Source organism: Asterias amurensis, chromosome 20 (assembly GCF_032118995.1).
Source record: "Asterias amurensis chromosome 20, ASM3211899v1".
NCBI classification, from domain to species: domain Eukaryota; kingdom Metazoa; phylum Echinodermata; class Asteroidea; order Forcipulatida; family Asteriidae; genus Asterias; species Asterias amurensis.
In genome coordinates, this window is record NC_092667.1 from 11,316,605 (window position 1) to 11,343,692 (window position 27,088).

At 38.4% G+C, this 27,088-nt stretch overlaps 2 protein-coding genes across 5 annotated transcripts; one reads left to right on the forward strand and one right to left on the reverse strand.

Moving 5' to 3' along the window:
• The first annotated feature begins 1,804 nt into the window (after positions 1 to 1,804).
• LOC139952435 (tRNA selenocysteine 1-associated protein 1-like) lies at positions 1,805 to 13,578 on the forward strand. The gene is made up of 9 exons (XM_071951565.1): positions 1,805 to 1,940; positions 3,176 to 3,273; positions 4,256 to 4,358; positions 5,407 to 5,480; positions 6,779 to 6,894; positions 7,379 to 7,532; positions 7,975 to 8,161; positions 8,858 to 8,924; positions 11,346 to 13,578. The coding sequence occupies exons 1-9, from the start codon at positions 1,896 to 1,898 to the stop codon at positions 11,486 to 11,488; spliced, it is 987 nt and encodes a 328-aa protein (XP_071807666.1). The 5' UTR covers positions 1,805 to 1,895; the 3' UTR covers positions 11,489 to 13,578.
• Positions 13,579 to 13,704: 126 nt separating this feature from the next.
• Positions 13,705 to 22,831, reverse strand: LOC139952434 (PCNA-interacting partner-like). 4 transcript variants are annotated; one of them, XM_071951562.1, is made up of 10 exons: positions 22,722 to 22,831; positions 21,705 to 22,057; positions 20,761 to 21,066; positions 19,957 to 20,169; positions 18,903 to 19,067; positions 17,961 to 18,118; positions 16,706 to 16,871; positions 16,071 to 16,243; positions 15,681 to 15,753; positions 13,705 to 15,108 (listed from the first exon to the last, which is right to left on the reverse strand). In XM_071951562.1, exons 2-10 carry the CDS (start codon positions 22,017 to 22,019, stop codon positions 14,599 to 14,601), a joined length of 2,079 nt encoding a protein of 692 aa, XP_071807663.1. In that variant the 5' UTR covers positions 22,020 to 22,057; positions 22,722 to 22,831; the 3' UTR covers positions 13,705 to 14,598. The 4 variants fall into 4 exon arrangements, with proteins under 4 accessions (XP_071807663.1, XP_071807662.1, XP_071807665.1 ...); XM_071951561.1 differs by having other exon boundaries at positions 21,705 to 22,062; XM_071951564.1 differs by lacking the exon at positions 22,722 to 22,831 and adding an exon at positions 22,491 to 22,620 and having other exon boundaries at positions 21,705 to 22,062.
• Positions 22,832 to 27,088: the final 4,257 nt, after the last annotated feature.

Consider the following 27,088-nt stretch of genomic DNA (forward strand, 5'->3'; position numbering starts at 1 on the left):
CCTGTGTTGTCTTTATCTGGGTTGGTAAAGTGTGTAGCTTTAGTGTTCCACCTGTGTTGTTTTATCTGGGTTGGTAAAGTGTGTAGCTTTAGTGTTACACGCGTGTTGTCTTTATCTGGGTTGGTAAAGTGTGTAGCTTTAGTGTTACACGTGTGTTGTCTTTATCTGTGTTGGTAAAGTGTGTAGCTTTAGTGTTACACCTGTTGTCTTCATCTGGGTTGGTAAAGTGTGTAGCTTTAGTGTTACGCCTGTGTTTGTGTTGGCTTATTTGGGTTTGGTACAGTGAGTAGCTTTTACGGTGCTACGCTAGATATTCTTTTGTTGGTAAAGCGGCAACCGGTGGCTTTTACGGTACTTTGTCTCGCAAGACAGTTTTATCTGTTTTGGTGAAGTTTGTAGATTTTACGGTGTGACTCTTGATATTGTCTTAGCTGTACTGTTTTTGTAAGGAGTGTGGCTTTTACGGAGTGTAACGTCCCCAGTGTCCATAAAGCAGGAAAAGCACGGTGTTACACTAGCAAAAGCCATGGTTCGGTAGCACATTACGCTTGACGTTGTCTTATAAGTGGGTAGCCTGAATACGATAATGCACTAATTTATTTTTGTTAATGATAAACTTTGAGTCTCATCACAGCTAGCTCGTATGCCTTTAAAGACACTGGAAACCTGTAATTGTCAAAGACCAGTCTTCAAACTTCGTGTATCTCAACATTATGCACAAAACAACAAACTTGTGAAAATTTGAACTCAATTCGTCGAAGTTGCGAGATAATACTGAAAAAAAAAAACTCCATTGACACAGGGAGTTGTGTGCTTTCATGCTTGATTTCGGGACCTCAAAATCTAATTCTCAGGTCTCGAAATCAAATTCAAATATTTTAGTTGAAAATTACTTCTTTCTCTAAAACTTCACAAGGAGCCGTTTCACAATGTTTTATGCTATCAACAGCTCTCCAGTGCTTGTTACCAAGTAATAGCTAACAATTATTTTGAGTAATTACCAATAGTGTACAGTGCCTTACCCCTTTGTTATTGAAACGAAAAAAGTTGTAGGTCTATCACTCGATGAAGTTTTTAGACAAAGAGATCGATTAAAAAGGTGTATTGATTGGTTGATTGCAACATTATCTCATGTGTTCTTTCTTTTTGGCATTATTTTTCATTGTCAATACAATTTCCTTTTTATTATGAATTCGAATTTCAAAAGAACTCTTAGATGGAAAATTGATTTGGAAATAATGAAGACCAACCATCAACTGTCCGGTATTTCATCTATTGGAGGACAACATGACATTATTAAAAAATAAAAAATTAACATCATTTTGGTCGACATGGCTCCTCAAAGCTGTCAGTGGCGATAGTGGATAGTGTAACGTGGTGCTGATACTAGGCAGGGTACATTACTCAAAACAAGGACAGATTCATGCTAAAAATAAGAGTTTATCATATAGCCATCAATTTCTGTTGACTATTATTAACTTTTTGCGGTCATCGAACGCGTTGTGTATGACAAGTTACAACAAGTGCTTCAACTTTTCAGAAGACTATATAAAACACATTCTATGCTGTAAAGTTGGTCATTGGGAAGTGGCATGTGAATTGCATCGAAAAACCGGAAAGGCTTCTTGAATGGTAGCAAGTCAGTTTCGGGGGAAACACTTTTTATCATCATAGTGCGCCCTCTACTGCACGACTTACCCAGCTTTAGAGATGGCCAAATGACGGTCGTTTGCGGCATTTAACGAAGACATAATGTTGGACTCATTTTGGGTTTGCATTTTTTCATTCGCCACTTATTCAGTCCTATTCTTTGACAGAGAGTTCACATGTGTGTTTTTTACGTTGTTGTTGGTCGTGCAAAGGTGTGAAGTAACAATTTTCAAAACGCATCGAAAATGACAACTTTGCAATGCACAAATCCCAGTCTGTGGATGGGAGACGTAAGTTGATTTGCAATAATAACATTAAAGTTCAATTTAATTGTATATTTGTCTACGAAATGCACAAATGCAGTAGCACAATTCACCAGCCGCACCGGCCTCTCAACAAAATTCGCCCCAAGCAAGCTTGACTGTGTGTTAATTTTACAATTTCGCCCCCTATATAGCAGTAAAAGAAATGAGGGATAACTTTCCGTATTGCGCCACCACTTTTTCACTCATTTTTACAAAAAAGGATATCTCATTGAGGTAAATTAGATACTATATTATTTCATATCGAATGAATAAGTGGTGGCGCCATACGGAAACTTTTCCGAAATGAGTTTCAAAGAAATGACGGGAGTCGTTTTAATTATAGCCGTGCTAACGCTTCATGACTTTTGTAGCCAAGGCATACAAGTTGTTTTTAATTCTAAAATTTGAAAAAAAAGAAACGTGCTTTCAATGGAACTTTAAAGTAGCTGAATACAATTTTAGAATAGAATAGAAAATGATGTCAGACTCAGACTCGGAATGAGATGGAGGTAACTAAAACTAAGAATTTGTTTTTATTTTTTTATCTTCATGACACATGCGTGATGATCAAATAAAAACTAGAATTTTAATTGGACAACTCCTCCATGGTTTAACTGTCTACCACAGCTAGCTAGAGAAGAGTATTGATTGAGAATGAGAATTTTTTGTTGGAATGGGGTTTTCATTAAGCCTCTGCTTTCATTGAAAAATCTAAAAGTCATAAGTAAATAGGTAGTTGCGATAAGGTAACCCGTCGGGAGGAGGGTTACGTTATCTTAGCTAGTTAATAGGACACTTTTCATGTGGCGCCAGGGCACAAAATTAGAAAAGTTTCTGTATCACGCAACCACTTTTTCATTTGATATGAAATAATACAGTATCTAATTTTACCTCTGATGAGATATCCCTTTTTGTAGAAATGGGTGAAAAAGTGGTGGCGTGATACGGAAAGTTATCCCCCAAAACAAGTTTTTTTATCATAGCCTTTTGAATTCTGATTCTGAAGCCTCCATTTAATTTTATGCCTGAAGTCTGAAGTGAGTTCTCATTTTCTCAGTCTCAGGTCAAAGCTATACATGTATCCCCTATAGGCCTAATTATGTGTTTTATGTTAAAAAAAACCTTAAAAAAACAGTCTTGTGTTATCCTACATTACAGTTTACAGTTTTGTCTTGTTGTTTAATTTCATGAACAATTTTCTATTTTTATTTTATTTCCAGCTGGATCCATTTATGGATGAGAATGTAATCCGCAACGCCTTTTCCGCGATGGGTCACACAGTGTCATATATTAAATTTCTTATTGACAAGAAAACGGGGTTAGTATAATGTAGTAGTTCTTGTTTGCATGTGTTGCTGTTGCTGTCAAACGTTTAAAGGAACACGTTGCCTTGGATTGGACGAGTTGGTCTATAAAAAGCATTTGTAACCATTTTTTATAAAATGCATACATGGTTGGAAAGATGTTTTAAAAGTAGAATACAATGATCCACACAAGTTTGCCTTGAATTTGCGTGATTTTCTTTTTACTGTGCGAACTAACACGGTCGGCTATTTATGGTAGTCAAAAATTTGACTCCCATAAATGGCCGACCGTGTTAGTCGACGAGGTAAAAGGAAAACCGTGCAATTTCGAAGCATGTTTGTGTGGATCATTGTATTCTACTTTTACAACATCTTTCTACCCACATGCATTTTATAAAAAAAACTGATTACAACGCTTTTCAAAGACCAACTCGACCGATCCAAGGCAGCAGTTCCTTTAAATTGCACCACGAACTTTCTTCACTGTTGAAACATTCAAGGATTAGATCATTCAGACTTATATCCATTTTCAAAAAAACCTACCATGCCTAGGTGTACCTTAAGAATTAAAAATCCTGTTTTTTTCACAAAAGAAAATAAGTCATGCTCTTTGATCTTCTTCTTCCGCATGGCGGATACTGTTCCCAAAATCTTGGTTGAAATGCCACCTTTTAATGTTAAGAAGGAAATATTGCTTAAAAATTTTCTGCTATTATGCACAAAAAAGCAGGATACCTGTCATAAACTGTACATGTGACATGGAATTTCGGCTGGTAACCTTACTCTGGTAGACATAATTTTTTTGTGCTAAAAGCTACTCTTTGTGCTTTAAAAGCAGCTCTATGAAATTGAACCCTGGACCCCAGTTTCAGAATTGTTTTGGTCAGAAATAACTCGCATCCCTTAATATAAAAAATATTGTTCACCTATGTACAATACGTATGTATAGAACTTTGGATCCATATTATTATTATTTATTTTTTTCATTCACTACAGTCAACCTGCTGCGTACTGCTTTGTGGACTTCGGTGAAACTCAATTAGCTAAGAAAGCCTTTCATGCCTGTAATGGGAACAAGATGCCGGGTGTTTATCCAGTGGTAAGTTGCTTTTTGCTAACTGTTGCCTCGGATCGGTCGAGTTAGTCTTTGAAAAGCGTTTGTAACCGTTTGTTATGAAATGCATATGGTTAGAAAGATGTTTTAAAAGTAGAATATAGTGACATCCACTTAAGTATAACTCGCATGGTTTTCCTTTCACGTCCTTTCGTCCTTTCATGGTCAGCCATTTCATGGAGTCCAAATTTTGACTCCACGAAATGACCGACGATGTTTCTTTGTGTCGTAAAAGGAAACCGTGCAATTTCGAGGCATGTTTGTGTGGATCATTATATACACTGTAAATTTTTCTATCTAACCATGCATTTCATAACAAATGGTTTCAAACTCAACCGATTCATGGCAATGTGTTCCTTTAAAAACTGAAACAAATGTGATGCGATCAAAGTCATTTGTCTGATTTTGTGGTAAATATCGATCAACAAATTAGGCCCTAATTTTCAGATTTTGTAAAACTACCTACACATTTGCCGTTGACAGCGTACGTTAACATGACAATACCTTGATGTTGTTGTTTTGACTTCATTTGTGGGAAGTTGTTTTGTTGTTTGCAACAAAGCGGCTATACAAACCGAGCTCCCACAAATGATGTAACATGAGAGATGACAAACGTGAGTGATGACGACAACAGGCTTTTCGCAAATCTTTCTCTGAAAATCACCGGAGAAGGGTACTTAAAATGATTGTTTTGTTACAGTAAAGGACTGTTTGATCTCATGTGAACTCAATTTCCTTATTGACTGAACACATTTTAAATTAATTTCAGCAAAAAAGCTTTGTTTCTCATTTTTGTTGAAGCTGGTCTTTGATTTTTGTAGTTTCTCTGGTGGGGCTTGATTCTCACTGAACTTGCCAAATCCTCAAAAATCTTAACATGGTTTTACCTGAATTTGATTGATTCAGCGCCTTATATTATTTCACATTGCTAAATGTACAGTGCATACATAACTTAATCTAAGTTGTATTGAGTTTTTGTCCATGTTAATTGACCAAAAACCATTTCTCGCATTTCGATCCATCTTTATGACAGAAAAAGTTCAAGCTCAACTTTGCATTTTCTGGTGGCTGGGCAACAAAAGACATGGGCTCAACTTCTCCACTAACGTGAGTATGAAATAATAACACTGGGTTTTTCGCAGGGTTTGCGGATAACAGTTTCAGTGACTAGCCATTAGGACCAATTGGCTTGTCCATCAGTTTTTTCACTGGTTTATATTTTGGAGGTTCTTTTCAGTAACTTAAAGGAACACCTTGCCTTTGATTGGACGAGTTGGTCTATAAAAAGTGTTTAAACCCGTTTGTTATAAAATGCATATGGTTGGAAAGATGTTTTAAAAGTAGATTACAATGATCCACACAAATTTGCCTCAACATTGCATGGTTTTCCTTTTACTTTGTGAAATAACGCGGTCGGCCATTTATGGGAGTAAAAAATTTGACTCCCATAAATGGCCGACCGTGGTTGTCGATGAGGTGAAAGGAAAACCATGCAATTTCGAGGCGTTTTTGTGTGGATCATTGTTGTCTACTATGTCACCGTTTGGCAGGAGTAGTGGCCGCCGGGCACTAGTCTTTAGAAATTGTGCCTGGTTACAGCGCCCTCTCTTGACATAAACCGTGAACAGCAACTAAAAAACTTCCTTTCTTTTCCAAATATCTTTTCACACTTAACATTTATGACCTTCGGCCTCTGGAAATACATGTAGGTCCCTCTTTTGGTCACTCAAAGTCCCAAGGGGAAAAGCCGTAGATTATAATACCCCTTACAAATATTCTGCCTTTTCATTGGTTTAGAGCGCGTCACATGATACATGTATGTCTTAGTTTTACAAGAAACGGCGGCCGTGTGATAGTGCATTGTTTGCCAGGTGATAGTCCGACGACTATCACACGGCGTGCAGTACCTAGCATCTTGTTTAACCACGTCGAGCCCAATCGGTTGAGCATCTGTGTATCTGAAACGCGCGTACGAGCGTTACGTGTACGAGGATGATAAATAGTCTGTTGGGGTGTTATAAAACAAGTATTGACTGCTGTTACTCATGCTATGGTTAAAACTCTGACTCCCTCGCTGATTCCTCGGAGCGTTCTATTTTCCCTCGGCTGCGCCTCAGGAAATAAATTGCTCCAAGGATCATCACGGGAGTCGTAGTTTTAACCATAGCACTCAAGGCAGTCAATATTTGTATACTAGTTACCTCATTGCCAGTCAATATGTGTATATTATTCAATTGTATGTAGTGTTCTCACTTTTTTACACTGCAGCTGCTTGTGACTTTTGTCTTTTTTTTTTATCTAGTATTGTTTCTTTTTTAATTAGCGCTTTGAGGCCATTTTGTGGCAAAACTGTGCTTTACATGTTTCTTTTTATAATTGTAAAGTTTTCAACTTTTGACTTTCAGATCACACGGCGACTTTTCTATTCACGTTTCCAACCTATCTCCGGATGTTACGGATGACCAACTTCTGGACTACTTCAGTGGATCAGGCAGATTCAAATCAGTTAAAAACGCCACAGGTACAAAAGAAAACCCCACTTATTTTTGTTGAAGTCTTGAAATTTTTGATTTTTATCTTTAATTGCTTCTCTTCACCCGTGGGTTTAAAAGGTGACCTGAAAGGGTAGCGGTTGATATTGCGTTTGAAATTTCTTTTCGGAGTGGCATGGCAGCCCCGTTTTTGATTTCACCAAACTCTTCCTAACTTGGGATTAATCTTAGGGCTTAGGACGAGTTCAGCTCTGTATCCGAAGACGTTAGGGCTTATTGAACCCATCCCAAGTTAGGACGGGTTACTCGTCCTAACTCGAGATAGGATTAACCCAAACGTTTTGTGAAATCGGTTGCAGGGCTGCAAACTCCCCAAGGAGCTGAGAATGATTACAGGAATCATTTATGTTATTGGCACAGTGACCAGGGCACTAAGAAAAGCGCAGTGGTACGTTATTTCAAACTTATTATTATTAGATTTTAACTGTTCTTTCCCACGTCTTCTTTTGTCAGTTGTTAGGGACGGGGCAGTTTCTCGAGGATACGGGTTTGTGCGATTCCAGTTGGACAATGACGTCGTTGAAGCTATCAAATTATTCAACGGAGCAGCAGGTTTGGGGACAAAAGCGATCAGGGTCGGACGAGCAACACCATTCACACCAAAAAGGTAAAACAAAAACTTTCTTTTGGGCTGTGAGATGCAATCTCATTAAGACCTTTTGAGAATCTTGGCGATATCAATGAAAATATAATTATCAGAGAGTCAATTATTTTTATTATTATTTATTTTGAATCCCACCCGAGTAACATGCCTGTGATATTTTTCACAGGACTCGGGAAAGTATACAGTGCTTTATCCCCGATGCAAATTTAACATCTCTTATTATCGTTGCGGTACTCGCTGCCAAAACTAGGATTCGAACCGCCTCTAGCTACCGGGCAACCTCGGGTAGTCTAGTTGGTAAGACACTGCTCTAGAATTGCAAGGGTCGTAGGTTTGAATCTCACCCGAGTAACATGCCTGTGATATTTTTTCACAGGACTCGGGAAAGTACTGAGTATACAGTGCTAACAACCAAAATTAATACTATTTTTATTATTAATTATAGTGGTCCCGCACCCTATCAGCAGCAGCAGCAGCAGCAGCAGCAGCAACATCAGGGAAACTACCCACCACCCCAGCAGTACTATCAGACCCCACAGCAGCAGTCGGCACATCTCTCTGCTCAGTACGATTCTGGGTATGGAGTCAGTTATCACCAGTATAAAGAGTCATCAAACACTGAAACCAATAAGGTATGAGGGATTTGTTTTTAGTGTACAAACATTTTTTTATTTTTAAAGGCAGTGGACACTATTGATAATTACTCAAAATAATTATTAGCATAAAACCTTTCTTGGTGACGAGTAATGGGGAGAGGTTGATTGTATAAAACATTGTGAGAAACGGCTCCCTCTGAAGTGCCATAGGTTTCGAGAAAGAAGTAATTTTCCACGAATTTGATTTCGAGACCTCAGATTTAGAACTTGAGGTCTCAAATTCAACCATCTAAACGCACACAACTTCGTGTGGCAAGGGTGTTTTTTCTTTCATTATTATCTCGCAAGTTCAATGACCGATTGAGCTCAAATTTTCACAGGTTTGTTATTTTATGCATTTGCTGAGATGTACCAACTGTGAAGGCTAGTCTTTGACAATTACCAATAGTGTCCACTGCCTTTAATAGACGTTAAATTTGCATCAGGGATAAAGAATACTCATTTTTGTTTTACTCCTGTATACCTATGTGTGTACGCACTGTATACTCAGTACTTTCCCAATTTCTGTGGAAAAAAAAACAAAAATATGTCTGCTTCAATTTTTCGTTCATTGGTCAAGATTGAGCCTTTTTGTTTACGGGAAATTCGTATATGGGAGCCCACACATGTTGCTGTTTCTGTAATATTGTTTAATGTGTATTTTAACTTGTGTTTGTTTGATTTTTCTTGAAGACGGTGAAGGAATCTGGTGACGCCCCTGTCAGCGCTACTGATGAAGATGAAGAAGATCCATTAGTGGGTAGGTATTGTATGTCAATGTTCTAAAAATAGACCTGATGCACATGATGTAATATCAGTAGGGCGCCCTCTCTCACCACATGTTCATTTGGATGGTTTCGTCATAGTTTTACCTCTAAGATGACGGCTGGGTGACATCAATGCATAAGGTTTATAAACGAGAATGAGTTGCAGTCTGGATGCCGCAGGTATTCTGTGTACCTTTTGTGAAACTGGTTACATTTTTTTCTTATAACCTGAACTCACAATGTAAGGCCACCTTCTCAAGGAAATTTTGAGAGTTTGTTTTTAAGCTTCGGCTTATATTAAGGCATTCCCTTTAAAGGCAAAGTAAACCTTTGGTTTTTGGCCCTGCGATTGTTATATTCTTTTATAAACATTATGCAATAAAACTAACGTGTGAACATTTATTTTCAAATGGTGGTCACATTTTTTTAAGGTACCGCCGAAAATCCTGGGTGAATAATGTTCACTCAGGAAGAAAACCTCTAACCCTACTCTTTTCTATTTTATTGTATTGTTTTTTTAATTTGTCAGAATGTCATTGACTGTGTTATCACATTGTGAAATTTGTTTTGCTATTTATATTTTGTGGTGTATGTTTTTAACTTGTGCAATGTTTAACCCAAGACTTCTCTATCCTTGTGCACTTGCGAGCCAGAATGTCAATTGATTGTATGTTTAACTTGTGAAATGTTTAACCCCATTCTTTTCTTCCCCATTGCAATGGTTTATAATTAATTTTGTCAGAATGTCATTGATTGTGTTGACAATTTGTTTTGTTTTAAAAAATGATTTGTGCAGTGAATTTTATTTTTACCTTAGTGATATTTAACCCCATTCTTTTCTATCCTTGTGCATTTGTTTTTAACTTGCCAGAATGTAAATTGATTATGTTCTCATTTTGCTCATTATATGCAATGAGTTTTATTTGAACTTGTACATTTGTGCTTACTTGACTTCACCAGTGCATTTGTGTATATACAATGTGTCTACTTGTACTACTAATATGACAGTGTAAACTGATACACTATGCAACCCCATTGCAATGGTTTATAATTTGTCTGAATGTCATTGATTGTGCTGAAATTTTGTGTTTAAAAAATGATTTGTGCAATGCATTGTATTTTTCACTTGTGTGATATTTAACCCCATTCTTTTCTATCCTTGTGCATTTGCTTATATTGTGCCAGAATGTCAATTGATTGTGCTCTCAATTTGTTCATAATATGCAATGAGATATATTTTAACTTTGTACATGTGTGCTTATGTGATTTGATCAGTGCATTTCTGTGCATACTATGTGTCTACTTTTACTATTATTATTACAATGTAAACTGATACACTGGTGTAACCCCATTGCATAGTGTCAGCCAGAGGGGTGTCTGGGTTTATTTTGGACACCCAACATGTTGACAAACTGTAAATTTCCAGCATATTTGAGCACCCTTTTACCAAAACCTTGCTTAAACCTTGCCCCACTGTTTAACACATCAGACAACCATTATCCTAAAACTTTGTTACATCTGACCCCTTTTTGTGGAATCTGAACTTTACCATTTCATTCAGCTTCACCTTGTGAAATGGAATAGTCTAGATTTCACCTCTTGATTATTATTCTGCGACATAATACATTGATTTCTGAAATGTGTACAATATCACATGTAGTTATAGATATTGATTGATTTATCAATATTATTATCAATTACTTAATACACATACATTTCTATTTCACTCAGCTTCGCCTGTTGAAATGGATTATTCTGGATTTCATCTTGTGTTTGTCTGTGTCAGTGCCATGAATTTCATCAAATATTTATATTGCTTGATTTATGACAGATTTTGTAGGCCTATACACTTATTTTTATTACAGTTTATGTGACATAATATTCATGTATTATTTTAAGAAAGTATGTATCTAATTAAAATTTGCAACAGTTTTTAGGCGTAATGATATAGTGTAGGCCTAGACTTAACCCACGGCACCCACAGCAACTGTCCTGGGGCCAATTTCATAGCGCCGCTAAGCACAAAAATTTGCTTAGCACGAAATTTTGGCCTCGATAAAAACAAAATTACCAACCAAATTTCCGCGTGGTTTTGAGGATAAACAAACAACAGTTGAATACAAGTAACAAGCAATATGCAAAAAATGGGAAAAAAATTATGGTTTGGAATCCTGTTTTTATCAAGGAAGAAATTTCATGCTTAGCAACTTTGTGTGCTTAGCAGCGCTATGAAATTGGACCCTGTGCTTTTGCTGTGGTGCCCTAAGCAAAGCTTGAATAAAAGTGTAAATTTTCCTCATAGAGTGCCCCTTACTCAAAGAAAATTTGCTTTGTCCCTTCAATAGTGAAACTCAAGGCCTGATACTGCATGTATACACCACCTGATTTGTTTATTGTTTGTCCTTCCACCACAGATCCAGAAATAACGATTGATGTTGATAAGTCCAATCGTCTTATCTTGGAGAGAGGTGAAGAGCTTTACAACGCCTTAGACGACTCGAGGTGGCAGGCTGTCGACAGCATCACAATGACATATGATGATCTCTGTAAAGCATAACTCGTTAATATTAGGGCTTGTTTGTTTGTTTGATCTTCACGTAAAGGGAACTCGGCAAACTCCCACAAGGTGATTTAAACACCAAGCTGGCAACGGCCAATCTCTCTCATGCAAACATAAGTCGGTTTAACGTCTATGATTATGAATTGCACCAAGAAAATAGCGATTCAGTAAATAGACAACAGTACTTATTCTTGTCATTGTGAAATCAGCGGTGAGCTTGGTGGATTCGAACCCACAACCTTGTGCTTGCAAGTCCTGCAGTCTAACATGTCTAAACGATTGACCACGGTGACCAGGGTTGTCAGTTGCCATTGTCCTGTTGTGACCAATGTGGTTCCAGGTTTTCGTTCAACTTGCTCAACGTGGTGACCTAATAGTAGTCTGTGTGGACTTCTTGGAAATTTTCGGCCGTGACCCGACTGGACTCCTTGTCGCTACTGCGTTATTTGTGGTAATTGGGCAGGTATCCAGTTACTTTTTCGCGGAAGTTTAAACCTGGGGCCAGGTTTTGAATCGCAAGCTGATTGCTAATGATACCTTGCACACATCGGGCGGACGCCAGGCCAACAGGTTACAAATAAGCACACAGTTTATCACACAAAGGCAGGACATCAGAATTGGACCCCATTTTTCGTCATGGCAGCATGCGGGACACTTTTTAATTGCGACTGCGATCACTTTAGGCGTGATCAGGAAAACCTGACGTTGGTGGTACGGGCATTAAAATATGCCCACCATAAGTCTGTTTGCGTGTAAATGCCTCATCTTCTGTGAAGTGGTTAAAAAATTACACTTGTTTACTTGTGATTGTGACTGGATCTGTCCCAGTATTTATTTGCCAGCCAGGATATGAATATGAGCCTAATGTTTCTGTATTGAAGGATCACAAAAATGGAAATATCGTCAGTCAGTAGAAACATTCCATTTATAATGCATCACCATGACTACATTTCAGAGACACTGGACACTATTGGTAATTGTCAAAGACCAGTCTTCTCACTTGCTGTATCTCAACATATGCATAAACTAACAAACCTGTGAAAATTTGAGCTCAATCAGTCATTGAACTTGCGAGATAATAATCAAAGAAAAAACACCCTCGTCACACGAAGTAGTGTGCTTTCAGATGCTTGATTTCGAGACCTCAAATTCTAAACTTGAGGTCTCGAAATCAAATTCGTGGAAAAATACTTCTTTCCCAAAAACTACGTTACTTCAGAGGGAGCTGTTTCTAACAATGTTTTGTACTATCAACCTCTCCCAATTACTCAATACCAAGTAAGGTTTGTGATCATAATTATTTTGAGTAATTACCAATAGTGTCCACTGCCTTTAAAGGAAGTTAATTACATTATGGCAAGTTCTGGATTTTTATCTGGGTAGCAAAATACTTTTAGTTTTGTACAAAGTTAAGAAATAAAACAACAGCAAGCCTCAAACACAACATTATGTAGGTAGAGTAGGTAAGATTCAGGAAGGAATATGGGGGAGGGATTTGGACTGATGTAAATGTGGTATTAGTCTTGGTTCCAAGACCTTCACACAGATTTTGTCTCGGCCTCGTGCCAGCTAGCTTTGCGCAAGTCTAATCTCGCGACCATTGGCATGCAGTGCGTTGTATAGCCCACAAGTTCTTGGATTGGTCTGGGTCATCAACCAAATTGAAATCAAGTAGAAAAGCCATCCTCTGTTGGGCTGTCCTGTTACGTCTCGAGTATGAGGTAGTGGCGACTTGGACCCAGACTAATGTGGTATCTGAGTTAGGCTTCTGTCATGGCACTGATTACGAAGGAATTGTTGCGCGTGTGGCCATAAGGAGTACTTTCATTACAGAGCCTACTAGGGACTGACAATTTTCGTGATGTTTTGGTCTGCTAACCTCTGTCTGATATCAATGGAATACAAGATGGCTGCACTTTGCTGAGGATGTATGGTTGGGAACGCTAGTGGTAGAAGACTTGCCATGTAAATGTCCATCATTCGGGTAGTTCCGAGCATGCGCGCATTACCAAGAACAATAGATGTACCAGTTAAGTCTGCTGCCAGCCAGAGTCCCAAAAGTCTCCAATTGCCTCTACAGTTTATGGAATTGTTGCGATATTGGAAGTTAACTACATGTATATTTAAAAGCTTTTCATCAACATGTTTTGTAAAATAAAACACAAAATAAAATGTTCTTGTCTACCTGAGGTTTTTATTTTAAAATGTCTCATTCTCCACAATTTACAAATACACACATATTAAAATTTAAATTCACAATATTAATGGCTAAAAACTTTTACAAGACACTTTGTACAATTAAATTAATAAATAATAAAAATGGGTATTATTTTATACAGCGCCAGTATCTGCCAATTTTGACGTTTTTCACCGGGCCATTATTGTATATATCCTAAAAACTATCTCTGCTTCCTGAGGGAATGTGTAAAGCCTGCCCTGCCAATTATGTAGCTTAAAGTTAAATAACTCCCAAGAACCATAGACCTTATCACAAATACTCGGTACGCGCACAAAAGACGTGAAATGAGGTGCATGCTGGTCTAGCTAGCTATCAAATTTGGTTACTAGCTAGACCAGCATGCACTTCATTCGACAGTTTGCGCTTGCGCAATGGTATTTGCGAAAAGGTCTATCTCTGTCATCACAGGTTGTGTCATCATAATTGTATACTCCTAGGTGAAGGGAAGCAATTATAGTTAATTGTCTTGCTCATCAAGGGTCACAACCAGGATTCGAACCAACACCCCTAATGACTCGGCTGCACTGGATTGTGGCGAGTCTGGTGCAAAATATACCACATGGTCATGAAACACTATAAAGCACACAAAGTTAAAGTGCATGACATTCTGTACTTAAATTATCTTACCAAGAAATTTTTAAATGTTAGTGTCCGGGCCCCTAATTCATAAAGCCTGTACAAATGCTGCTTAGCAGAAACAGGTTACCAGCCAATGTTAAGGTTTATACTGTTGCCTCCAATGTCCCACTCATTTCTTGTTCGACAAAGAAATGTGCTGAGCAGCATTTTCTGCTTAACGGCTTTATAAAATTGGGTCCAAGTCACCTTGCCACATGACTGGGCAAAATTATTGATGTAAGTTCTTACTTCATACTCTAAAGAATTGGTTCAGAGTTTTCTGTCCTTTAACGAGGGTGACTTGTTTCTTCTTCACCCCTCCTGTGTTTTTCTTTGCCTTCTTGCTCGGTTGGCTACTCCCCGTGTCCTCCATTAAAACCCGTTTGACCCTTCTCTTGACCCCGCCCCCTTTCTTGTTGGCGCGTTCAGCGCATACGTTCTCCTTATCCATTGCAGCCTCGGTTGTCTTTCTGCTGCACCCCTTCGGTCTCTTAGGGGTGTGGTCGGTAACGGATAGCGATTGTTGCCGGGCGCTTGGTTGTAGCGGTGTCGGACTCGTCGGCGAGTTAAATTCGTGGGTGATGACTTTGGCCTGTCTGTGTTTCTCGGGTGGCGTCACGGCCCACAACTTGATGAATTGGTCGGTGTTTACTGATTGGTTGATCTGGTTCATATCTTTGTCCTGGAGGGGGTTTCTTTCGGTTGGCTCCGCCCACGCCATGTCAGATTGGTTGCCAAAGCGTTTAGGTTGTTTCACCTCCTGAAAAAGAAAGGTTGAAAGAAATATTACAACTTATTAATTACAGGACCCATAGTGCTGCTTTATGCACAAGAATTTCCTAAGCCTTAAACAATTATGCTTACCAAAATACATGTATTACCAGCCAAAATAATATTTCTCATGTTAAATCTCTGACTGGTATCCTGCTATTTTTTTGCTTTATTTCAACACTGAAAACAAAAACCACTCTGTGGACATGTAGTGTTTCAAGTCTCTACACTTTGTGAACTTCTTTTGTTCTTAGTTCTATACTTGGTATGTACAGTTTAAACATGTCACTTTTACTGTGTGATTGTTTTTGCAGTATTTCATTAATCTGATCAAATAATTTGTAAAAAAATAATAGTGATTTCTTCAAACCTGCTCATAAAAACTTAGTCACAATGTACTTTAAAACATAGAATTGATATGTACCAGTTTGAACTGTGTTCAACTATGTTGAAATGTATACATGTTTTTTGCTGGTTTTCAACTGGTAAGAAGGTTGAACTGGAATTTTGAGCTGGGCAGTACTTGCATGAGTTTGTCACTGTAGTGTTTTAGGATCTCACCTGATTGGGAACATCTATTCTGTCTCTAAGTGACTGGTTTTCAGGAGACTCTTGATCGATAACCTCGGGAGATCTGTGGAAAAAAACAACAACAATGTTTTATCAGACAACAAATTTGCAATATCCAGTGTTGAATCTTTTATGTATAGTTTGAAAACCAGTACAAAATGGCTTTTTTGTTCAATTTTTTTTTAAAGTCCGACTCCTCTTTCTTACTATGTTAAGGTTCTCTCTGTCATGTCACATCGTGTGCCTTGAGCACCTTAGTTTGGTGGATTTGGCGCAACACAAATACTCTGTCTTATCAATAAGTGATTTTGAGGTATTGACAAAAACATAAGGGTGAACAAGTTGCTTGTTTGTTGTTTGCGGGGAGGATGTGTGTCTTACCTGAACTGGGCCAACAGTGATGGCATTCTGACGGGGGTGGCCTGTGTCAGTACGCAGTCACTGAGCATGGTGACAGCGCTATGGGATGTTGGCCTCGTCGTTTCCTGATCAAGGAACGTCTGGATCACTTTGAGGGTCTTACGTCCCAAGACACTACCCCCTTGGTTTGCAGTCTGTTGGGGTGATAGATCGGATTGATGTGTGTTATTTTGAAGTCAATATTTTTCAACAAAATGTAATTATAATACAACCTCATTGAGAGAAGAGAAAAACGGAAGTTTCTGATTTAGCTGTGGGAGGAAAACCCTATGTTATTCTGGGGAAAAAAAAACCTTGCAGTCAAGAAGTAGGGACTGAAGACCCAATCTACATAGTGCCCCCAGGGTTGTAGAGGTGGAAGGCAAGGAAAGATGCCAGTTGGCTAACCCAACTGACCATATATAGCGTCACTCATAAGATGGTTAAAGATATGACATAGTCATGTTCAAAATGCCAAAATACTGTAGTTTTCTATTTATTTTTTTCTTAAAAGCAAGACCACTTAAGACCAAAGTCTTCTACTGCCTCACTGCGGGATGTCACGGGCCATACATGTAGTAGAACACAAAAAACGCAGTTCAAGAAAAAATCTTTACCTTTGGGGGGCTTGTTTGACTGCTCTGATTGTAAGTCGTCATTAGGACGTCAAATTTACTCTTGAACGTCTGACAGACTTTCTCCACAGCGGCTGTCTTGAAGACACTCCCTCTGCACTTACACAGGAGGGCTTTGACGGACACCAATATTTTGTTGATAGAAAGTCTGTATCAGGAAAGATATAAGTAACACATGAGATGAGTGTATTCGGTTGGTTGCCAGTATTTTCAAGGTAATATTAAATAATAGTAACAAGTCCTTATATAGCGCATTTCACAATAAATGTCTCAATGCGCTTTACATTGGTGCTCTGGGCCCAATTTCATAGAGCTGCTAAGCACAAAAATTTGCTTAGCATGAGATTTCTTCCTTGATAAAAACAGGATTGCCAACCAAATTTCCACGTGATTTTCGGGACAAACAAACAACAGCTGAATACCAGTAAAGAGCAACATGCAACAAATGGAAATTTGGTTGGTAATCCTGTTTTTATCAAGGAAGAAATTTCATGCTAAGCAAATTTTTGTGCTTAGCAGCTCTATGAAATTGGGCCCTGGTCATCGAGCCAATAACATTCCTTTAAGCTTCCTCGGCTCCCTGGGGAGTACACAACCTGGGAAAACTTGCGCTCAATAGGCTTTTTTTAACACAACATCAACCTCTACCCTTACAGGTACCCACATTTACCCTGGGTGAAAACAGCACCTTAGACCCCACAGGAACCCCCCCCCCCCCCCATCAAAAGCAGACCCGAGTTTACCTTGAATGACAAACTTGGGTACGTATTTTCCGGTTTGGGAATTAAGCAAGATCTGTCTTGTCTGATTAAAAGTTCATGAGGCGTAAACATGTGGTTTAGGGTGTCACTGAATGGAATTGCACCTTAATCAAACTTGATAAAAAGGACCTGCCCAGTGCGAAGGTTAAAAGTTCTGATAATGGACCAGTAGTTTGTTTGTCTGTCTGTTTGTTTGGTCTTTGTATTGCCCTAAGCATGTACCTTTTTTTATATATTTTGTTATGTAAAGGCAAGCTGCTACAAGCAACCTGGCTTATTTTGGGCCTTGCCTCCACGCGCTTTCCTGCTAGTTTATTCTTATTCAGTGTTTTATATACAATTGAATTGAGGGTTAAAGACACACTTTTTTTTAACCATTTGTAGTACCTTCAAAGGGAGAGTGTTTCTGATTTCTTTCTTAGTGTTTTAGAGAAAAAAGAACGTGCGTGCAGTAGTTTTATATCACAATAACTTACCTAGTATCTGGGACTTCCTCCAGTAGAACTTGCAGTTTCTGAACATTAGTGACAAATTCACTCAGACTCTTGACATTGTCGCCAAGAAAAGCGCCCTCGTTGCCAGGCGCGTAGCTTCTGCCTCCGAGCCTCAGTTTGGTGATGTAGGACACCGCTGTCTGCAGATTCATCATAAACAAAATGTGTCAATTGAGGGCAGTGTTTATAAAGTGTACAATGTCTCCAACAACATAATACTAAATGATGTTTCCTGATCAGGAAATATTTATAAAAGCGTAGTGCCTCCAAAATAGGAAACACTACCAGCATTTCAAAAATGAGAAGACATTTTTCACATCGTTTAGTGTTTCTAAATCAGAAAACAGTATCCTAATTAGGAAACATGTTGCCTTGTTCGTATTCCTTTCCCTGTGGCTCTTTTATACTACTCTATTCCCCCAGGGTTTTTTTTTCCAGGGGAATAACGGCCAGCCCTTTCACACTGGGACTACTTTGACCCTATCTACCCCAGCAAATGTGCATACCCAGGGGTATAGCCACCCCTGCTCTAGAGTAGGGGTAAAAGCGACAAAACCCTGGGGGTATTCTTGAAATGTGCAACTGGAACCCCGTGGCATAGGGACCTTTAAGTGGGGACATTGTGATTTGTGAAAATACGCCAGGGTAACTGTTGGTAAAAATCTCCCGGGGCCTCCCCATTGCTGTATTTTGCCTCGGACTGATGTTACCAAAGCCTACATCCGTATGGACTGTAAAAGGGGCAACCCTGTTTCAGCCCTAGGAGTAGGTGGCAACGGCCTCTGGAAAAACAACAAATGTAGCCAACACCTTGAAGTGGCCTTAAGGCCTTGTGTGTCTGGCGACTTGCTTAAAAAAAAAAAAAAAAAAAAATCCATAGAGATAAAAGATAGGCCTACATTGTGAAAAGGTCTTCATGTTTACCTGATACATGGACATGTTCTTGAGCTTAGCAAGATTCTTGAGTGCTGTGAATCCCTTGTGGTCTAGGCCTGTAGGAGAGTAACTCAAACATCTTGCCAAGGATAGTTCATCTCGAGAGTTGACAAGGAGCCCAAGAAACGAGAGAAAAACTTGATGCACCAGAACCTGATTCAGGGATGAGAAATGTCATACTTTTTACTGATTTCGGAATTGTTTAACTCTGCTTTGTGAATAAAGCAACTGTTGTTTTTCGTCTGATACAAGGTAATCTTGATCTACATTGTACTTCTCTAGCAATGTGAATATCACAAAAGTTCATTGAAATCTGTACTTCCAGGGGTTACCAAAGGTTTGAAACGCCATCATTTTGATGTACCTCCTAAATTTTGGCTGCTCTTTTCAGACTTCGAAGGATCATTTCAGCACCAATAACATGTTTGTATTTATCATAAACCAATTATTATTATATCATACAACTTTGTTTAAGCCCTTGGTCCTACTTTGAAGTCAAGAATCATAACCTAATTAAGTGAAGTTTGCAGTAGCGCCACGTGTAAATCTCTTTTTGGAGGGCTGGTTCTGAAACGTTTCGATCAGTATGCTCTGATCGTCTTCAGAGGAATGCTGGGCTAAAAGTCAGTACTGCCTTGGCTTGATGGTGACAAGCCCAGGTACCAGTAGTAATCTTCAAGGCAGTTCATTAGCAGCATCTAGCAAACAGCATTCTCCTGAAGACGATCAGAGCATACTGATTGAGTTGTCTACAACCAGCCGTCTATTTCACAAAACTCTTCCTAACTTAAGATTAATCTTAGGACTTAGGACGAGTCCCAACCCTGCACTGTAGCATGCAGACCTTAAGATTAATCATAAGTTAGGACGAGTTAATCGTCCTAACTCGAGATAAGACGAGTCCAACCTCCTTGTGAAATCGACGGCAGTTTTTTTTAAGAACGCAACACAACCCAAAAGAGATTCACACATGGTGCTACCACAAACCTCACTTGATTATACCACTTTGTAAATTTTCAAATCCTACGTAACCATAACCTACTTCTGTGGTTGAAACGGGCGATCTTTGCGTCTTGGGTGGTGAAGCCGAGAACGACTTGTTGTCCTCCATGTCTTGCACTGTATCCCAGTCTCTCTGCGTGATATGCAGTTTGATGTTGTCTTCATTAACTTCCTCCAGAGTATCAGTGAGAATGTCAACGTTGATTTCTGTGATGTTCCCCGGCTGGCCACAAAGAAGTCTCAAAATATTTCTCTTTAAAAAACACAAAAAGTGAAGATGAAATGTCAAATTTATATCAAAATAAATGAAAATTTCAGTCCAGACCTCATATAGATGTTTTCAGTATGCCTAAACAGGTATCTTACTTCAAGATCACAGGGCCTGTCAAGTATAAAGTCTACTGGCCCGACTCTAACATTACTGGCCTCAGTCCAGTGTTTAATGGAATCTGACAAAGTGTGAAAGTTCAAATAAATGCTAATTTCAGTGCAGACCTAAAAATATATGTTTTCAGTATTCCCAAACAGGTATCTTACTACAAGATCACAGGGCTTGTCCAGTCATGAGTTTACTGGCCTGACTCTAAAATCACTGGCCCCGGGCCTGCAGTCCATTGTTATTTGTAAGATAAGAAGTGAAAATTATATGAAATAAACAGAAATTTAAGTGTAGACCTCACAAAGATGTTTTCAGAAATCCTAAATATAGTCTACTACGAGACCACAGGGCTTGTCCAGTCATGAGTCTACTGGCCCGATGCTAAGTTCACTGGCCCCGAGCCGGCAGTCCAGTGTTAATTTTGAGCCTGTGATCGGGGAAGTTCAAATTGTCTGTTAAATTTACCTCCAGCACTTCATGGGGCCACTGCAGCACAATCAACCCATGTTGTTCTCTGAACGACTTGAACCAATCCCTATCAGTCTCAATCAGCGTCTCGACCGCATGGTAAACATCCATCATGTCCACCATATTGCAACTCTTGAGAAACGCCTCGTACAGACATCTCACAGGTTCCTCTGATAATGAGAAGCTCTCGGAGCTGTCTTGTGATGAAACGTCAGCGGTGGAAGTCGTTGAAAGTTTTTGATTGTTCAGCTTTCTTAACATTTGCAGAACTTCGCTTGCATCTGTGTCGTAAACATCGTACTTCTGGAAAATATGAATGAAATGAACAAAGTTAGTAACTCTTGATCAAAAAACAACCAACAAGTATGGTGGCATAATAGATGTTAAATTTGCATCGGGGATAAAGAATATTAATTTTGGTTTTTACCCATACACCGATGTGTGTTAGCACTGTATACTCAGTACTTTCCCGAGTCCTGTGAAAAAATATCACAGGCATGTTACTCGGGTGGGATTCGAACCCACGACCCTTGCAATTCTAGAGCAGTGTCTTACCAACTAGACTACCGAGGTTGCCCGGCAGCTAGAGGCAGTTCGAATCCTATGTTTTGGCAGCGGGTACCGCAACGATATAATAGATGTTAAATTTGCATCGGGGATAAAGAAAGTATGGTGGCGAAAACATAAAATAGGGGTCAGGTCTCAGAGTAACTCATGGCACCCACAGTGCTTTTGCAAAGTTCACATATATACAAATTTATATTTTCCTCCTTGAAGTGCTTCTTACTTACCAGATGGAAATTGCTTTGCCCCTTCAAGAGCAAAGTGCAAGGCTGAGGGAGTGAAATTATAAAGTACGTGTACAGTTTGAGAGACTGTTTGTTAGACCTCTTCCCTTTCCCTATGTTTAGACTAAGATGTCTGTTTCTACAAATTCAAACCTGTTTGTTGTGTTCAGCGAGGCAGAGTTGTAGAATAGCCATCTGAGATTCAGCAGACAGTATGGTGTTACCCCCAGTACCCAAAGGTTTTAAACGACGACGATACAACTCAACTAGAAGCTGTGATGGTGATTTGATGACTGGGGACGAAGCACAGGACCTCGCTGTTCCAATGTATGTGAACTCGGAGGGTTGGTCTGGCATTAGCTTCTGAATGGAGCGTGTTATTGAACGGAGATGTGTCTCGCTGTGACCACTCAGGAAGAAAACTGAACTTTGAGCTGTGGTCAAAGTCTGCTCATTGATGGCTGCCATCTTGAATGTGATTTCTTGACCAAAATGATAATGCAAATCTGTGCTGATTTAAAAAATAATAAGAAACGTTTTTTTTTTTTTTAATTAACCTATATACGTAACCATCTCCATGACCATGCCATGACGTAACGTAGTACATTATTATTATAATGTTTTTGTAACATTATACAAACAAACTATAAAGTTAAAATCATGACAAGGAAAGTACAAGAATGGGGAAAAACAGTTACTCTCGTACATAACGTACACGTAGGTACTCAGACGTCTAGTTGCGATAATCGTAACCCTCCTCCCGACGGCCGCCGACTAATCAGGGCTAGTGTACATATGGTAGTGTACGACTGCAGATGTCATTATTTAATTAACAAAAATTCAAAAACCTGAGAGTAGCGCGCCCCCCGCTATAAAAATGCAGTTGGGTACTGAGTCGTTGCACACATGAACTTGAAGTAAAATTAATTAAATATCTACCTCCAGGATTGCACAAAAACGCAGTTGACAATGTTGTCTAAATGTCAGGTTTTTGTAACGTTAGCAAGTTCGTTCGGCCATTGCTACGTTCACACACGACCGTACCACAGAAGAAACTACAGAAACTATACCCTCGCTGCCTACACAACGTATGGTGAAATAAAAGGATATAGAACTAAAAAAAAACCTTAATTCTTAGGCCTACTAAATTATTATAACAAATGTACTTACATTTGTAGTATTATCCGTACTAAATGTCAAAGTACAAAGTACACAGGCAACATACAACAGCTCAGATTGCAGTCCTACGATATTTTGTTTTGAAGGCCCCACCGGTTTCGTGTTTGATGAATAGCCATTTAATCAATAGACCAATCAGATGCAGGCATATTGGGTGACTACATTTTCTAGTGGGGGGGAGGGGAGTTTGGCAGATTATTAACCGGACAAAGATTGTTCGATTTACATTTATAAAAAAGTTGGCTTCTGTCTTCATTATCATGCCACTCTACTACCCACTTAATATATAAGAAAGAGTGTTGTTTGTTTGGCTCAGCAGTCAAGAGAGATGATTTTTAAATTTAGTGGTCTACAGAGGGCGCTATTTGTTTACACACCTGTCACACAGAAAGTTAGGCCCTCGATTTCACGCCTCTCCTGTATTGTAATGTACTTGTTTGGACGATGAAAGCAACAGGCAAGAATGCTGATTCATTTAAAAAAAAGAGTGCTGTGAAATTATTGTCACCCAATAATTAGTTCAATTTAAAAACATTCGAATTTGTGAGATGCAGGAGGAATTTGGTTTCAGTTCGCGAATGCTAGCGCGGTTCTTGTTGATATACCGTGACACTTAAGTTCTGTTGTTGCCGTTTTCACAAAAAAGTTAGACATCGTGTTCATTAGCACATGTGACTTGTATTGTCTTTTTCTTGATAACTTTGCCCCCCCCCCCACCCGCCCCCCCCCAAAAAAAAAAACCCACACAAAAACAACATCGTTATTCCTGCTAATTGATGCCCCTGCGGCGGAGCAATGATCTGTTTATCCTCCATCTTTTAAATAGGCCGTTTAGATTTTTTATTAGCCATAATTACTTGACCCGCGCCCCTAAACTATACATCCTGCCCAGAGTGTCGTTCTGCAAGAGGCGATACTGCGGTCTCAGATTCAAATTTGGGGGCTTAACAACTGATATATTTTCACATAACTTCATCACTTCGAAAAATGTCCTTTTAGGCCTACCATCGAAAGCATGATATACAGGCAACTAACCAAAAGTTTTCATTTACATTTTAGTGCATTATTACCAAACGTGTGCACACCTTCAGTTTAAATCCGGTAGAAATGTGAATTGTTACTTTTTATTGTGTAAAATCTTATCTTGAAATAACCGAAACTGTTTAGGGCCTAACTATTTTGAAAACAACTCGGCTACATTGTGACCGAAGACTTTGATTTCAACTTTTCTTTTTTCACAATTTCTCTCTTGCACTCTGCACTGCTAATACCATTTCCGATGTTCACGGCAGAAGTGGGCGCACTTTTGTTTTACTTCCCAGCTGAGTAAACACTAATTGAACGATCCAATTGTTTGATTGGGAAACAAAATGGCTGAAATAACAAGACGCCCAGTTTCAACGTCTGAGCTAATTGGTTTATTTAGGTCTGGATAATTACAGGACTCAGTATGAAAACGCTAATGATTGGCTTATCCAAAGAAAATCAAATGAAAACTTAAAGGATAATTAAATAATTGGATTTTACCACCAAAACAGTTTCTGGCAGTATAAGCATTTTATGAAATCCACCATACATAACCTAACAAACATGTAGAAATTTTATGTCGATCGGCCATCTGGACCACGAGAAAATAGTGGGGAAAAAACGATTACACATTAATTTTTGATTGGCATCGATTACAAAAAAAATGAGTAAACGCTCAATGAGCGATCGATAAACTCCAAACGGGAAATTAGTTTTATTACATTTATTTATCATCAAAAATAATATGACAATTCAGAAAGAGATATTTCAAGGGATGTTTTCATCCATCATCTTTATCATCAGACCGTGTAAGTTTTTTGTTAACTATCTGCGATCTTGGTCGATTTTTGTTACTTACCAATTCTGTAATATTGTTCCTTTAAAGCCATTGGACCCTTTCGGTAAACAGTATTTTCCTAGGCCCACACTTCGTGTATCACAACTTATTTATAAAATAACAAACCTGTGAAAACTAAGGCTCAATCGATCATCGGAGTCGGGAGAAAATAACGGGAAAACCCACCCTTGTTTCCGCACGTTTCGCCGTGTCATGACATGTGTTTAAAATAAATCCGTAATTCTCGATATCGAGAATTGATATTGTTTTACTGGTTTCTCAAAAAGTAAAGCATTTCATGAAACAATATTTCAAGGGAAGTCTTTCACCACTACCTTCTGTAAACCCTGTAAGTTATTTGTAAATCTGTGAACTTTTATTTTGTTTTTTTCTGTACCGAAAGAGTCCAATGGCTTTAAAGACGGACACTATTTTTAAAGCTTGGTGTATTTCAACATAATGCATAAAATAACAAACCTGTGGACCATTTGAGCCCACTTGGTCGTCGAAGTTGCGAGAGAATAATGAAAGAAAAAACGCCCTTTTGCACAAGTTTGTGCTTTCAGATCCTTATTTCGAGACCTTGAAAGCAAATTCTGTGGTCTAGAAATCAAATTCAAATATTTCAGTGAGAAGTTACATATTTTTGTCAAAAACTACGTCACTTCAGAGGGAGCCGTTTCTCACATTGTTTTATTATACTATCAACAGCTCTCCATTACTCGTTACCAAGTAAGGTTTTATACTAATAATTATTTTGAGGAAATTACCAATTGTGTCCAGATGATATTTCCTGTGAAACCATTATAAACTTACTACTTTGTTTGGTTGAAATTCTTATCCTTAGCAAATAATAGCCGCAGACAAAAGCAAAGAAACCATTTAAGAGCCGAGGTACACCCACTTAAATTGAACACAACATGAACGCATTGGGTAATTATCGGCCTATAGGTTTTCCAGACCCATTTCATTACAAGCACACAACTTCGTGTGACAAGGTTTTTTTCTTCTTTCATAGTTATCTCGCAACTTCGATGACCAATTGAGCTCAAATTTTCACAGGTTTGTTATTTTATGCAAATGTTGAGATACACCAAGTGAGAAGACTGGTCTTTGACAATTATCAATAGTGTCCATTGTCTTTAAGAGACTTCATTGTAATTTTGCGCAATATAAAAACTGTTCATTGTTAGTATTAGTATTATTACTTGTGGCAATGCCGACCAGGTGTATTGCTGCTGAATGCAGAAAAACACTTTTTGAAATGTACCAACTCACGACTTGGACGTACATGTACTTTGCACGTGTGTTTACTATACGCATTGCAGGCAAAGTCTGCCTCGATTGACGTCACAAAAGGGGTAGGCGGAGTCAGCCCCCCAAACAATTTATATATTTTTTAAACATATAAATCGTGACAAACAATTACCAAAAACATTGTTTTATTGTTCGTAAGCATATACTCTTAAGTTTGAAAGAAAAAAAAATCTATTTCCAGGTGACTTTAAACATACACAGTTAAGGATAGTAGAAAGCTTCCCCAAAAATATTTATTACTTGCTGAGGTGCTGTAGTATTTGAGAAATGAGTGAAACAATGTCATGAAAAGAATTTTCGTGTCAGTGATCATGAGGCGAAAATTATTTTAATATGTAAAAAACGTATTTTCATGACATTGTTTTACTCGTTTCTAAAAAACTACAGCACCTCAGCAACTTTGAGGAATGCTTTCTAGCATCATTATCTTTAAACTGTGTAAGTTTAATTTAAATCTGTGGACATTGTGTTTTGTGTTACAAAAAATACCAAAATCCTTTAAAATTAATGGAAATAAAAACTGTATGATACAAGCCTACGACAGCTTTTGATTATTAAAGCATTTTGATATATCGAAGTAATATGGTAGTGAAAAAATTGGCATAATTATATCAGGGTTTTTTTTTCTTCATTTTTTAAACCCGAGAAGCGTCACTGTCAGTAAAGTTTATCAGATTGTTCGTCCTATTAGTATTAGTGATTATTCTTTTTGCGTGGATATCGCTCCGGAATTTCGGCGGTAGGGAAGGTACACGTTTGGTAATTACTCAAAACAAATAATATTAACTTAAAAACTGACTTGGTAACGAGCATTTGAGAGCTGTTGATAGTATAAACATTGTGAGAAACGGCTCCCTCTGAAGTAGCATAGATTTTTAGAAAGGTAATGTCTCACTAAAAAAATAAAAGATTTCTAGCTAGAAGTCTTTTCTGCAAGCACACAAATTCGTCCAACAAGGGTGTTTTTTCTCTCATCATTTTCTCACAACTTCGATGACCAATTAAGCTCAAATTTCCACAGGCTTGTTATTTTGAGCTTATGTTGGGATACACCAAGTGAGAAGACTGGTATTTGACGATTACCAAACGTGTACCATCCCTTCCAGTGGTGAATCCCTATTGACAATGATCTCACGGCAAGTAAATTAAGTTTAGACAAAATTATGAGCAACTAATT